The following is a 15,104-nucleotide window of genomic DNA, read 5'->3' on the forward strand; positions in this document are numbered from 1 at the left end:
ACCGGGTCCAATTAGCTTAGATATGCGGTTTAGTACGATCGTTATTTTCATTAAGAAGAGGCCCATTAACATGAGGCCCAAACATAACACCACCACCACGGTTTGTAAAAAACAGACGGTTGTGATTTCATCTCATTACTGTATTTAGTATATACGGCGGCGACGGAGCAAATAAAATTTACAACCCTCGACGAGTGTGTGCGATTGAACGAGAAGACAAGATTTTGGATTTTGAAGCGAGAGGAGGACAAACAAAAAGAGGAGAGTAGCCATGGGGATGAAATTTCTGAACAAGAAGGGATGGCATACGGGGAGTCTCCGTAACATCGAGACCGTATGGAAGGCTGAGCAGAAACAAGAGGCCGAAGAGAAGAAGCTTGAGGAGCTTCGTCTCCAGCTCTCGCAGGAGAGGGAGCGTAATGAGTTTCGCGCTCTCCAGGAACAAGCCGGTCTCGTCCCGTAAGTTTCTCTTTTTTTTCCTTACCCACGATCGCAATTAATTTGTGTCGTGTCTAATTTGGGAATTAGGGTTAGCGATTTGAGTTTTTAGCGTAGAATCTATATGATTCGTTTTCTTGTAATTTGATTAGTTTAATTAACGATTGGCGATTGAATCGGTGATTTGAAGTTGTGGATCGTTCTGAAGTCTTATACTTTTATGATTAGAATCTTGGTGATTTGAAGTTGTGGGTTTGTCTAAAGTTGTGAACTTATTTTAATTATGTTGCAGGAGACAAGAGAGATTGGAGTTTCTGTATGAATCAGGATTAGCTGTAGGGAAAGGGAGCAGTTCAGGTCATGGTGTTTCGTTTCAGAAAGAAGAGCAGCCTTTAGCCAAAGCTGAAGCTGGTAATAGTGCTAGTGAGAAGCCTGATCCGTCAGCTCCTGGTGCGCTGTTTGAGGAGAAGGTGCAATCTGCTAATGATTCTTGGAGGAAACTTCATTCTGACCCTTTGCTTCTCATCAAGCAGCGTGAGCAGGATGCCCTTGCCAAAATCAAGAACAATCCTGTGAAAATGGCTCTTATTCGCAAATCTGTAAGTTTATTTTGTTCCTCTTTTTTCCTATGTACGTGGATGGTTTTGTGTCCTGCTTGAGTGTCTCTGTGTGTTTGCAATTCAAATTGCTTTCATTGGATTTCTTTTACGTTTTCGTCTTTCTTTTCTCTACAGCTACTGACCTGTTGGAAAGTTTTCTCTTTTACAGGTAGAAGAAAAAGGAAAGGGTAAAGATGGAGACATAAAGGAGCACAAGAAAAAGCATAAGCGTAAAAGTGGAAAGCATCACAAGAAATCTTCATCCAGATACAGTTCTGATTCGGAGGAAGATTCTGATGAAGAGAATAATGAAAGAAAATCCCACTATCAGAAAACGTCAGGGAAATCCCATGACAAACACTATGAGAGACCAAGGTCAGATTCAGAGGATGAGTCAAAAGGAAAAGGAAGTCGTGATAGGCACTATGGGAGAAGAAGGTCAGAATTGGATGATGAGTTTAAAAGACGAGAAAGTAAGGATAATCACTATGAGAGACGAAGGTCAGATCTGGATGATGAGTCCAAAAGAAGAGTAAGTCATGATAAGCACAATGAGAGACGAAGGTCAGATTTGGATGATGAGTCCAAAATTAGAGAGAGTCATGATAAGCACATTGAGAGACGAAGGTCAGATTTGGATGATGAGTCCAAAAGCAGAGAAAGTCATGACAAGAGACGAAGGTCAGGTTTGGATGACGAAGCAAAAGGAAGAGAAAGTCATACAGAAATTCGAGCCAGTGAGAAATATAGGAATCACTCCCCTAAAGGCAGTTTGGAGAGGGAAAACATTAAGAGTTATGGTCAAGAGGATAAGAAAAGGAAAATAGAGGATTTAGACAATGGAGAGCGTCCCTCTAAGGAGAATGAATACCAGAATAGACGCCGGAAAGGTGGCTCTAAGCTATCAGAAGAAGAGAGAGCTGCTAGATTGAAGCAAATGCAAATGGATGCAGAGGTACACGAGGAGCAAAGGTGGAGAAGAATAAAGAAAGCTGATGAGACTGATGCAGTGGAAGCTGATAAGAACAAAGTATCCACGGGCAAAAGCTTTTTGGACGATGCGAATAAAAGTGTGTATGGAATTGAGAAAGGCGGGAGCTCAACTATCGAAGAAAGCGTGCGTCGAAGAAGCTATTATTCACAGCGTGGGACTGCAGCTGAAGGCAATGCGTTTCGCCGCTGATGATGCAAATATCGTTACAACACAAGGCAACACATAACAAGGTTTGTTTCTCTTAAAACTGGTTAGCAAATTTTGGTCAGAATGTTGAATCACACTTCTTCTGACATTGTGTTTCTGATTCCAGGTTATTATTGTCAGAGAAAATCAAGCTCTTTGATCTTTGGATACGTGAGGACGACTGACTAGGTAAGGCCCATTGGCATAGCCCATTGTGGATGGGGTGGTCCAGTCTTTTATCTCCGAAGCGAGCGTGGGATTTGAATTGTGTATTGTGTAATATTAAGTGAGTGGGACGTTGAAATGAGGTGTATGAGTCAATCAATACCCGTGACATGTAGTTAAGCATAATACTCCAAGATTCCCCTTTGGCATTTTTAAAGAAACCACGAGATGAAGCCACTCTCTTTTGTCTTTTTGATAATTTATTTATTTTCTTTGTTTTTTGTCCATCTTTTCTTTCGAGTATAAAGTTTATTATGTCCAGAGATTTAAACAGTTCAAGTTTGACCAATTGAAATTTGAACTAGGGTCGTTGCCGTGTTATAAATTTTGAGTTGCAGATGAAAAGCAAAATATAAAAAGTTGATGGAGAAAAAAAAAAGAGAGAGAGGAGATTTTGGTTTATAATGGGAAACATATTGACGTGTGAGATTTGAACCTCTCATATTTTCAAAAGATTCGGCAATTCGGGGGGTAGAAGCTTGGAAGGAGGCTTCACGTGTAGGCATAAATGTACAATGATGTCATTTCTACACTTTATCACGTCGTTGTATTACGGAATAAATCAAATGTCAAAAATAAAAATCAATACAAATGTTTTATTTTTGGGATTAATGTTTTTTTATTGGTAGAAGTTTAATTTTGTTATTATCTTTGACTTTGCAAGCAAGACCAAAGTGCGAACCTACAAGTAAAGAAAAAAGTATAGATTATTTAACCATTTGACAATATATATTGAATCGTACGTATTACTCTTCATTTGGAAAATTTAGAAGACTTGTACAAAGTACGAAGCCAAAATATTTAAACATCACCTAACATAGTTTTGTAAGCTTCTTAAATTTAGCATTTATTCTTATAAAATGAAAAATTGTTATCAGTACGGACAATACATGCAACCAATTTGGACCTTCTATAAAAATATCTATTGTCTTTGTAGGGGTGCACTTAAATTCTTAATATTAGAAAGAAAAAAAAAACTATTTAAAAAATGGTGTACCAGAAAACATAATATTGCAAGAAAAATGAATATAAATCATATAAAATATTATGGTGAAAAATAAATAAAAAGATAGACAATTTTGTACGAATTCACTACCAAAATAGACAACATGTATTTTTGGCCAATATGAAATAAATGGTATTAGGACATGAGTCCCCGACTTAAAGAAAGAGAAATACAAAGTGGGAAATGAAGTTGGAGATGTAACAGAATGGAAAACGAAAGGTGTGGAATTGATTGGGGATGGCGAATTTGAGAGATGAGGAAGAAGAAGATGTCGCCTAATAATATTAAACCGACAATTAGAGTGAGTGAGTGGCCTCTTCTCTGACTTTTTTGACTTTACTACTGTTTTTTCACATTGTGGTGCTCTATCTCACAGTCTTACTCCCACCCAATCACGGCCTTTCCTTTCTAATCTACTCTCCTTATTTAAAATTAAAACATGTTTAAAAATTAGTGATGATCATAGTGTGCAACATTTGCTTCAATAGTTGACCTAGTAATTTAATAGTACTATCCGATATTCCGATATTCCGATATGTTTATGTTCCTTTTGTTGTCATACATGTTTTAAAATTTAAGTTAATACAAAAGAGAGAGAGAGAGAGAGAGAGAGAGAGAGAGAGAGAGAGAGAGTATACTCTATTATTGTAAGGTTTGTAGTTCGTAAGTGATTTGTGAAAATATCTTATGTAATTAAAAAAAGATGATGAAGATAATACGGAATTGTTTAGTCTCTAGTCTCTACCATAAATAATTGGAATTGTACATGCTGATGAGAAATGATTAGTTGGAATATTTTTCAAATATGCATCATTAGGCAATGAAAGAAAAAAGAATAATATTGAGATTTGCATTTAAATCCTTGTAATGATGATATTTAGTTTTGATATATCTTATTAATATGGGGGCATATAATAAATTAATTTTAACATTTTTTGTCACTATTCCAGTAAAAAGAGTTGTAGTAAATTCCCCAAATAAAATTTTAAAAAGTTTGAAATCCCAATAAAATGTATGAAAAAGAGAGGAATGTTCCAGTTCAGTAAAATATCCCTTTTTCTATAAAGGTTGACAGTAAAATATTTTTTCGAAGAAAATTTCCAGAAAAAGATTCTGACAAGAAAATATCAACAGAGAGAAAAAGAAAGCAACTAATCTTATGCAAGTAGAATCCAAAATTCTTTCTTACTTGTCTCTATTTATATAAATCAATAAAAGAAAAAGAAAAAACTAAAAAATGGGTCCTTTTTATTTTTGATGAAGGTTTTATGCCAAAGTGTTGTTATGTAGTGCCCAGAATTAAACGCAATCCACTTCAATCCAAAAAATCCCCTCCTCTCCTCTCAAGAAAATAAAACCAAACAAAGAAGAAGAAACCTTCTCATCTTCCCACAAAGATTCTCTCTTTCTGTAAAAGAAAGTAGAAGAAAGCTTAAACCTTTGCTGTGTGTTTCTTTTGTTAACCATGGCTGCTAACTCGACAAGGGTTAGTTTCTTCTTGGTTCTTGTAATGACGGTGGCGACTTCTTCTTCAGTTGTCTCCGGTGGAAATGGGTTTTCTGATCTTAAAATCAGTACACACCTGAAACGACTCAACAGACCAGCTCTCAAATCGATTCAGGTAAAAAAAAAAAAAAAAAAAACTGAGAGATTGACAAACTCCAGAAAGTTTCATTCTTTTTAGCTGATAATCTATTTTTTTTTTTGGGGTTTTAAAAAAACAGAGTCCAGATGGAGATATAATCGACTGTGTCCCAATCACTGACCAACCAGCTTTTTCTCATCCTCTGCTTACTAATCACACTCTCCAGGTTTCTCATTTCTTCTCTTTTTTTGTGTGTGTGTGGTTTTTGTTCTGAATAGTTCTGACATTGTTGTTGTTTTTGATGTTTATTATAGATGTGGCCAAGTTTCAACCCAGCTAGTGTATTTAGTGAGAGTAAAGTTTCATCTAAAACCAAGAATCAGCACTCTCGCCCTATACATCAGCTTTGGCATGTGAATGGTAAATGTCCAGAGAACACTGTTCCCATCAGAAGAACAACGGAACAAGATCTTTACAGAGCAAGTGCCGTCGAGAATTACGGTATGAAGAATCAGAAAAGTATCCCTAAACCTAAAAAATCTCTTGAGCCACCTAATGTCCTCACACAAAATGGTCATCAGGTAATAATATATTTATGTTCTTCACATTTTGAATTAGTTTTTGGCTATTTCTTGTTCTGTCCATTATTAACCATTTTTTGGTGTTGATTTTAGCACGCGATAATGTATGTGGAAGACGGGGTGTTCTATGGGGCTAAAGCAAAGATAAATGTGTGGGAACCGGATGTGGAAATGCCTAATGAGTTTAGCTTGGCTCAGATTTGGGTTTTGGGTGGAAACTTTAACTCTGATCTCAATAGCATTGAAGCTGGCTGGCAGGTATTATTTTTTTTTTGTTCTTTTGGTAATTATGTCCTGAATAAAAGAAACTGTTCTTGATTCAAATATTTGTGTTTTCAGGTCAGCCCACAATTGTATGGTGATACTCGCACCAGACTCTTCACTTATTGGACTGTAAGTTTCTAACAATAAGACTTCGTTTTGTTTTTGTGTGTTTTGGCTTAGTTTTTAAAAAAATCATAATCTCCCTTGTGAAAACAGAGTGATGCATACCAAGGCACAGGCTGCTATAATCTTCTTTGCTCAGGGTTTGTTCAAATCAACAGAGAAATAGCAATGGGTGGATCAATATCTCCTTTGTCAAACTTTGGAAACTCTCAGTATGACATTACCATACTTATCTGGAAGGTAATAAAACCAACAACAGAATACTCAAATTATTACCATCTCTGAAACTAGATGCTAGTACGGATCAGTTTTGGTTTTAGGATTGGTTTGAGAAATATTAGTTTTGGTTTTTTTCTCAGGACCCAAAAGAAGGACATTGGTGGTTACAATTTGGAGAGAAGTACATAATCGGATACTGGCCAGCTTCACTCTTCTCTTACTTATCAGAAAGTGCATCGATGATCGAATGGGGAGGTGAAGTGGTTAACTCACAGTCCGAGGATGGACAACACACGACTACTCAGATGGGAAGTGGACGGTTTGCAGAGGAAGGTTGGGGCAAAGCGAGTTACTTCAAGAACGTTCAAGTAGTCGATGGATCAAATGAGTTGAGAAACCCTGAAAATCTTCAAGTCTTTACAGATCAAGAGAACTGTTACAATGTGAAAAACGGCAATGGAGGTTCTTGGGGAAGTTACTTCTACTATGGTGGTCCGGGCCGAAACCCTAATTGCCCTTAAAGATGTGATCTACTTGCTCACATTGCAGATCATTCTAAAATCAATTGTATAAAACATATATATAAATATATATATATATATATACACATTCTTAAGTATATTATTTATTTCAGGGTTTGAAGAGTGGTTTATGGTAATAGTATTAAATTTCGACAGAGTTTGGTTTGTTTGAGAGTGTTTTCCTCTGTTTCCATGGAGTGAAGAGAAGATAAAATTTCATTTAAAGAACATGGTCCCATGTGTATGTACGTATACTGAAATGAAATGATCACATTTAATTAATTTTGTATTTTGAGTCTGAGTGGTACTCTGTTTTCAGTGTGACCTGTGTTATTGCTTTGTCTGTAATCAGTCATGGAGATGGGACTTCTGGTTTTGGATCTTCATTAATCATCAGTCATGTATAAACAGTATCTATTGGAATTATTGGACAAACCCTGTTAATAAATTCTTAAGACTAAACAGATCTCTTTTAATGTTTCTCTTTGTTAACATTATCATACGAATAAAGAGTCGTCAAATAATATTATCTAGATAAGATAGATCTATTAAAATATTCATGCAGGAACAAAATTTGAAGTTAGGAAAGTGGACAGTTTCAATTCCTTTCATTTTTAAAAATTTATTTGATGTGCATATAAATAATACACACATATATTCAGGTACACAGATTCACAGGTGGAATTTTTATAAACTCAACTAAGAAAACGAAATGTATATTTTTTGTATTTATTTCTTAGCTGTTAGAATTTACAATTTAGAAAGTAAAATCTTAAATTTCAAATTAAGTTCATAATTTCTTCTATGTGGATTACCGATCTATATTCAGATATTCTCATGGTGTCTGTTTAAAGTCAACGAAAAAATGTGGGCCTCAAGCCACAAGAGAGTTGACTTCGATCGTGTTGACGAGTTCTCAGTTATAACTTATAAAGTTTATAATCAATTAAACATAGTAAGAGAAGTATAATTAATTAAACAAATACAAAATATTCTATGGTAATCAAAAGAAAAGTATCTACCGACCCGACCATATTATAAATTCATGTCGAAATTTTATAATGAACTAATGCAGTTACAAGTTCGTGACCTCACACGGAATGGTTCATGATGACAGACTAACAAATGATTTTAACAAATAATTTATAAAGATAACGTCCAAGACTAGGTTACTAAATTTTAATATTTGAAAAAACAATGCATAACTGGTTCAGTTCGTTTGAGCAAATGTCAGTTTATATGTTCGCAAAAATTATCTGGCCGGTTAAACCAAATCAATGATTAACCGGACCTAAATTTTATGGATTCAAATAATGTGACTGGTGAAAAACCTGGAGTACCATTTATATAAACTTCAGTCAACGATTTGGCAAACATAATACAAGCACTAACCTTAATATTCACAGGGAAAGTTTTGGGGTATTATTAAAATATATGGTTAGACTTTATACCAAAATAAAAAATATGGCTAGAGTTGAGAAAAAATATTAATTTATGAAACATAAGCAATCTACTCCTATAGAATCCAATGAGTAATGTCCAAAAGTTTTGCTAAGAACTGCGTATATAACCATGACGAGAATGACCAGTTTCATAGTAGTGCTACTTCTGATGGTGGTGACAGGTGCGATATTAGCTATTTGCGTTGATGGAAAAAAATTCTTCGATCAACAGGAAATCAAACTACATAGACATATGAAACGGCTCAACAAGCCGGCTCTTAAATCCATTAAGGTATCTTATACAAATTCTATATGCAAATTTCATAACAGTTAGAAAATTTATAACATCAATTCTTTTTCGTTTTAATTAAATCTTATTTATAGAGTGAAGATGGAGATGTAATTGATTGTGTTCCTGTCACTAATCAACCAGCTTTTGATCATCCTTTACTTAAGAACCATAACATTCAGGTTTGGCTCTTTTCCCCGTCTCTCTATTCTTTTACAACATGACTTTTGGAAACCATTGCGACGAAAAGTTTAAACTTGTAGATGAGGCCGAGTTTCTACCCGGTAAGTGATTCTACGTACACCAAGAGAGAGGCCGAGACTATAACTCAGGTTTGGCACAAGACGGGAGAGTGTCCCAAAAACACTGTTCCAATCAGAAGAACTAAGAAAGAAGATCTCTTAAGACCGGAATCCATCAGCAGTTTTGGGAGAAAGTCTCATCAAAGCATCCCAAGAACTACAAAATTTGATCCAACATTAGGTCATCAGGTATAACTACATGCACACACACATGTCATGTTATGTGTATTATTGTTACTGCCTTATGGCTTACAATTTTCATATATTTTGGAATGGATTTAGTACGCTTTGATGGGTGTGAGGAATGGAAAATTTTATGGGACAGAAGTGTAGTTTGGCTCAGACTTGGGTTATTTCCGGAAATGGCTCTAGTCTTAACACCATTGAAGCTGGTTGGCAGGTTTGTTTGGTTCCTTCTTGACTACATCTTTTTTGTTCTTATGCAAAACACGTAACTACTATACCTTTGTTTGTCTTAATTTATAGGTTTATCCAGAACTATATGATGACAATAATCCCAGATTCTTTGTTTATTGGACGGTAAGCTCTTCTATGCATACTTATTTCTACATTAAACACTATTTTGACAATTCAAACGATTAACTAGTTTTTCGATCTTGAATAGAACTATAAACTATACCTAGTTTTTTTTCTTCTTTCTTTTAACATTGGCCTACAAATTTATGCATCTAAGACTTTGACTATTATGAAATTCTTATTTTCTTTCGGGGTGTAGCGCGATGGTTACCGAAAAACAGGGTGCTACAACCTCCTCTGCTCTGGTTTTGTTCAGAAAAGTAATCGATACACCGTCGGTGGGTCGATCACCACCATGTCACGTTACCGTGGAGCTCAATACGACCTATCCATACTAATATGGAAGGTAATAACATAATTATATATCACCTCAACAATATGAGATTCATATATTCAACGTAAGTTCAATGGCAAGATATACCTTGTCCCTCAAGTTACCTCTCTACCCAACCCGAATGGATAATTTTCAATCATCAGGACCGAAAAACAGGAAACTGGTGGCTTAGGGTCAATGACAAAGACGTAATTGGGTATTGGCCAGGGTCGTTGTTCAATTCTCTAGGAAGAGAAGCTACGAGAGTTGAATGGGGAGGTGAGATCATTAACTCGAGGACCGGTGGGAGACACACAACCACGGATATGGGAAGTGGGCATTTTGCAGACGAAGGTTTTAAGAAAGCAAGCTATTTTAGGAATCTTATGATAGTTGATGGAACCAATACTCTTAGAGAACCACAAGAACTTTACTTATTTGCTGATAAACACAACTGTTACAATGTTAAGGCAGGGAATGGTGGAACTTCTTGGGGGACTCATTTCTTCTACGGTGGTCCTGGTCGAAACGTCAAGTGTCCATGATTTGGATATGTGTGTGTAGATTTTTACATACTTTGTATGTACATTATTATGAATAAGAACATGTGATAGTCATTGAAGAATAATAATCCACGTCACCAGAGATGTTTCTATCTATCATTAATTCGATTTCAAACACAGTTCGTTTTATCAAAAGAAAAAAAAACAATATTTTAACAGTCTGTTAAAAAATAATTCGAGAATAATAAAGACAACACATATTGATAAGTTAATAGTAAAACACAGCTGTTTGAGATAAAATTCAAAAAAAAAAAAATGTAGAACATCGCACGTTTAATAAATGTAAATTAAACCATGCTCGTTATTCTTTGACTAGGATTCGTTTGAACGGAAAAATTATTAGAGTTTTTTTATTAGGTGTCTTAAACATCTTTTATATTTAATTTAATTGAGTGTCTAAAAAAGATACTAATCTAAAAATTTTAAATTATTATTATGTGTATAATAATTACAATGTTTTGCCATGACGCTGTAATATTATTCATAACAAACAAATCCCAGAAAAAAAATTATCTCAACAAACAAAAGAGAAGTGTTATGCGTAATGGTTAAACGTGCAAAACATTACTCAAATTCTATAACAAACTATGATGATGAGCGTCGATCGAATCAAAGGCCAAACAACCCTAATAGTGATTTGCGATGACTTTTCGTTTCACAATAAATACCTAACATGTGCTGAGTTGATAAGACCAAATCATCTGTATGTGGTTGATCTAACTCGACCAACAGTATTGATTCTGTCCCCATTTCCCTTTACGTCTATCTTTACCACAACACCAATCAAAAAGACATTATTTGTCATCGATTTTGGACTCGTGAATCTCAAAAATGGGTAACAGCTCATCTTCTCAAAGTACATCACCATCTTTGCCGATTGATTCCACGTTCAATCTCCCTTTTGCATTACCATCTTGGCCTTCAGGTTCATGTTTTGATTTCTACTAGTTGTTTGTCCTGTATTTCCAGCTCTGTTTTTAGCTCTGCTTTTGCTCTGTTTATGGAGTTTTGTTTTGATCTTACAGGAGAAGGATTTGCGAAAGGCAGAATAGATTTGGGAGGTCTTGAAGTTTGCCAAGTAGAAACATTTAAAAAAGTATGGACCGTATACGAAGGAGGACAAGATAATCTCGGAGCCACTTTCTTTGAGCCGTCTTCAGTACCTCAAGGCTTTTCGATTCTCGGCTTCTACGCTCAACCTAATAACCGCAATCTTTTCGGATGGACGCTTGTCGGAAAAGATCTCTCGGGCGACTCTTTAAGACCGCCTGTGGATTATCTTCTTCTTTGGAGCGGCAAATCTACCAAGGTAGAGAACAACGGGGTTGAAACAGGATACTTTTGGCAGCCTGTACCTCCTGATGGTTACAATGCAGTGGGCCTAATCGTGACAACCTCGGATGAGAAACCTCCCCTAGAAAAGATCCGTTGTGTTCGTTCCGACCTGACTGATCAATCCGAGTCTGACGCTCAGATATGGGAAACTAATGGGTTTAGGGTTTCAAGTTCTAAACCTGTTAACAGAGGAACACAAGCCTCTGGAGTCTGTGTTGGCACGTTCTTCGCAAGCTCTACAAACCCGACTTTACCCTGTCTGAAAAACAACAAGTTCGATTTTTCTTGTATGCCAAGAAAGCCCCAGGTCGATAGTCTGTTTCAAGCTTACGCCCCTTGGATCTATTTCCACGAAGATGAGAAGTACCTCCCAGCGTCTGTTAACTGGTTCTTCAGCAACGGTGCCTTGCTTTACAAGAAAGGCGATGAATCAAACCCAGTTCCAGTTGAACCAAACGGCTCAAACCTTCCCCAAGGTGAATCCAACGACGGTCTCTATTGGTTAGACCTACCTGTTGCCCCCGACGCAAGAAAACGAGTCCAAGGTGGTGATTTACAGAGCATGGAAGTGTATCTTCATATAAAATCCGTTTTCGGTGGAACCTTCACAGACGTAGCCGTGTGGATGTTTTATCCATTCAACGGCCCATCACGGGCCAAGCTGAAGGCCATTACAATCCCGTTGGGGAGAATCGGCGAACACATTGGAGACTGGGAACATTTCACTCTCCGAATAAGTAACTTCAACGGCAAGCTACATCGGATGTATCTGTCGCAGCACAGCGGAGGAAAGTGGATCGATGCTCCGGAGATCGAGTATCAAGGCGGAGGAAATAAACCGGTGGCTTATGCTTCTTTGAAAGGACACGCAATGTACTCAAAACCGGGACTTGTGTTGCAAGGCAAAGACAATGTGGGGATTAGGAACGATACCGGAAAGAGTGAAAAAGTTATTGATACGGCGGTTAGATTCAGCGTTGTTGCAGCGGAGTATATGAGAGGAGGAGAAGTGGAGGAGCCGGCTTGGTTGAATTATATGAGACATTGGGGACCAAAAATTAATTATGGTCATGAAGATGAGATTAGAGGAGTGGAGAAGATTATGGTTGGGGAGAGTCTTAAGAACGTGTTTAGGAGTGCGATTAAAGGATTGCCTAATGAGGTCTTTGGAGAGGAAGGACCTACTGGTCCAAAGCTGAAACGTAATTGGTTAGGCGATGAAGTTTGAATCTCCTCGTTTATTTGCTTGGTTTTGTAAATCTATCCTTATTTTTCTGTAATATGAGAACACCTTTTTTTTCGTTTTGTGATGTTTTCGTAAGTTACCTTTAGGTTTCCTTTATTTCTCTTCTTGCCCACAAAATGATTTGGTCAAGAATGTATTTTTCAGAATATTAATTGTTTTGTTAGAAGGAAAAAAATGTCTTCCATCTCAAATGATTTGGTCAAGAATGTATTTTTCAGAAGTTTTCACATAATATTTTTACGTAACTCATACGTACAAAAACTGAGTTATTTCTCTTGAGATAGGCAAAAGTAATATTAATCAAAGGGTACGTAGTTAATTAGATTCCCAATTTTGAATAGGTCAGAGTGCATATTATAGGAATTACACGGTCTTTTCAATTGTCATGGTCGGAAATTACTTATGTCCTTTAAAATCAATAACGCGTTTCTTCACAAGATCGGAAATTACTTATGTCCTTTTAAGTCATGAGTCAATCTTATTGATTTTCATGCATGGTGTTATTAATGTAACCAGTAACCACTAAATCTATCACAAAATAATAAAAGTCTTTTAGCTCTATAATTTCATAATTTTTAGAATATTTGATAAAGTCAATGAGTCAACTCTTAATCTGCACCTATAAATTTCAAAGAGTACTTGAATAAAAATTATAGAAATACAAAGAGTGCTACCTAAAAGTATTGTGTTAACATGATGGGAATGGCCGGTTTTGCGGTAGCTCTGATGGTAATAACATCACTGACAATCGCTACTTGCGCCGATGGAAAAGAGTTCTTTCATCATCCGGAAATTAAAGTACGAAGATTTTTGAAGCAGCTTAACAAGCCAGCTCTTAAATCCATTAAGGTATCTTATACAAATTCCATATCCTGATATGCATCTACTCCATGCTTTGAATATTCTCAGCAAGAAAAAAAAAAAAAAAACTACTGAGACTAATTTTTGCTTTAATCTTTCGTACAGAGTGAAGATGGAGATATAATTGATTGTGTTCCAATCACTAGCCAACCAGCTTTTGATCATCCCTAGCTCAAAAATCACACCATTCAGGTTTGCTATCATTTACCATCTCTATTTTGTTTACACATGCATGATCGTGTTATAAAACAGGAAATTTTCTCACGTAGGTAAAACCAAGTTTTATCCCGGAAGGTGAAGGTGGCTCTACGTACACCAAGAAGAAGAAAAAGCCTACTCAAGTATGGCACAAAGATGGAGAGTACTGCCCAGAAAACACTGTCCCCATAAGAAGAACAAAAAAAGAAGATATCTTACGAGCAAAATCTCTTGAAAGTTTTGGGAAAAAGAGTCATCAATACATTCCTGAAGATACATCCTCTAATCCAAATTTTCACCATGAGGTACAACATTTATGTGTTGCCCCTTTTCAAATACTCCTTTCTAGCTAAGCTAAGTTACACTTGAACTTATACTCAAGGGTACGTATAGCTTAATTTTTTGTAGTACATATATATCTGATCCGTTTAAATTGATATATTTTTTCTATGTATTTTATTGATTTATATCCATTTTAAAGCTACCCAGACATTCAATGTTTATATTTATATCTGTAGAAAATTGGATATTTGATTGAATATATGTTTTTTTTAAAAAGAATTATTAGTATAAAACATTTTAGATAATTATTTCGTCACTTAAAACATATAATGATTTAATAACTAATTTGGCAAATAAAAATATTTTTTTTAAATAAATGCAAGATATATATATATATATATATATATCTACAAGTTAATCATAGTAGAGAGTGAATATTTTCATTTAAATTTTAGTAAAATGTTATTTACTTTGGATCTGACGAATATTGATTTATACTTTATAGTAATTTTTTTTACTTCGTCAATTTTTTTTGTTATCTGGAATCTTTTATTCAAATCAAATTTAACCGGATAAGAAACTAATTGAAACGGTTAATTATTACATACTAATATTATATGACCAATCGGCCCGATCCTAATCAATCTTTCCCCGGTTTAGTACGCGTACATGGGTGTGAAAAACGGAAAGTCTTACGGGACAAAAGCCTCGATAAATATATGGAAACCAGATGTAGCAACTCCCGACGAGTTCAGCTTGTCTCAGACTTGGCTCGTATCTGGAATTGGCACTAGTCGTAACACTATTGAAGCTGGTTGGCAGGTTTGGTCTTCCATCCTTACCATAGTAACGACATCTTGTTCATATATTTGCTGGACATATCATAAATAATTAACACGACTTTTGTTTGCCTTAATTTATAGGTTTATCCAGGAATGTACGGTGATAATAATCCTAGGTTATTTGTGTACTGGACGGTAAGTTCCCATTTTTCA

General features: G+C 35.8%; 3 protein-coding genes and 2 pseudogenes across 3 annotated transcripts; all 5 read left to right on the forward strand.

Annotated features, from left to right (window-relative positions):
• Window positions 119–2,663, forward strand: LOC104782960 (pre-mRNA-splicing factor CWC25 homolog). The gene is made up of 4 exons (XM_010508032.1): window positions 119–459; window positions 731–1,037; window positions 1,207–2,261; window positions 2,345–2,663. The coding sequence occupies exons 1-3, from the start codon at window positions 272–274 to the stop codon at window positions 2,218–2,220; spliced, it is 1,509 nt and encodes a 502-aa protein (XP_010506334.1). The 5' UTR covers window positions 119–271; the 3' UTR covers window positions 2,221–2,261; window positions 2,345–2,663.
• On the forward strand, window positions 4,679–7,024 carry LOC104782961. The gene is made up of 7 exons (XM_010508033.2): window positions 4,679–5,069; window positions 5,173–5,259; window positions 5,348–5,614; window positions 5,708–5,872; window positions 5,954–6,007; window positions 6,095–6,241; window positions 6,361–7,024. Exons 1-7 carry the CDS (start codon window positions 4,914–4,916, stop codon window positions 6,739–6,741), a joined length of 1,257 nt encoding a protein of 418 aa, XP_010506335.1. The 5' UTR covers window positions 4,679–4,913; the 3' UTR covers window positions 6,742–7,024.
• On the forward strand, window positions 8,312–10,182 carry LOC104782962 (annotated as a pseudogene).
• On the forward strand, window positions 10,863–12,823 carry LOC104782963. The gene is made up of 2 exons (XM_010508034.2): window positions 10,863–11,112; window positions 11,213–12,823. The coding sequence occupies exons 1-2, from the start codon at window positions 11,019–11,021 to the stop codon at window positions 12,748–12,750; spliced, it is 1,632 nt and encodes a 543-aa protein (XP_010506336.1). The 5' UTR covers window positions 10,863–11,018; the 3' UTR covers window positions 12,751–12,823.
• LOC104782964 overlaps window positions 13,442–15,104 on the forward strand; it is a 3,294-nt pseudogene continuing 1,631 nt past the window's right edge.

The sequence above is a fragment of the Camelina sativa genome, chromosome 4, assembly GCF_000633955.1.
Source record: "Camelina sativa cultivar DH55 chromosome 4, Cs, whole genome shotgun sequence".
NCBI lineage: Eukaryota > Viridiplantae > Streptophyta > Magnoliopsida > Brassicales > Brassicaceae > Camelina > Camelina sativa.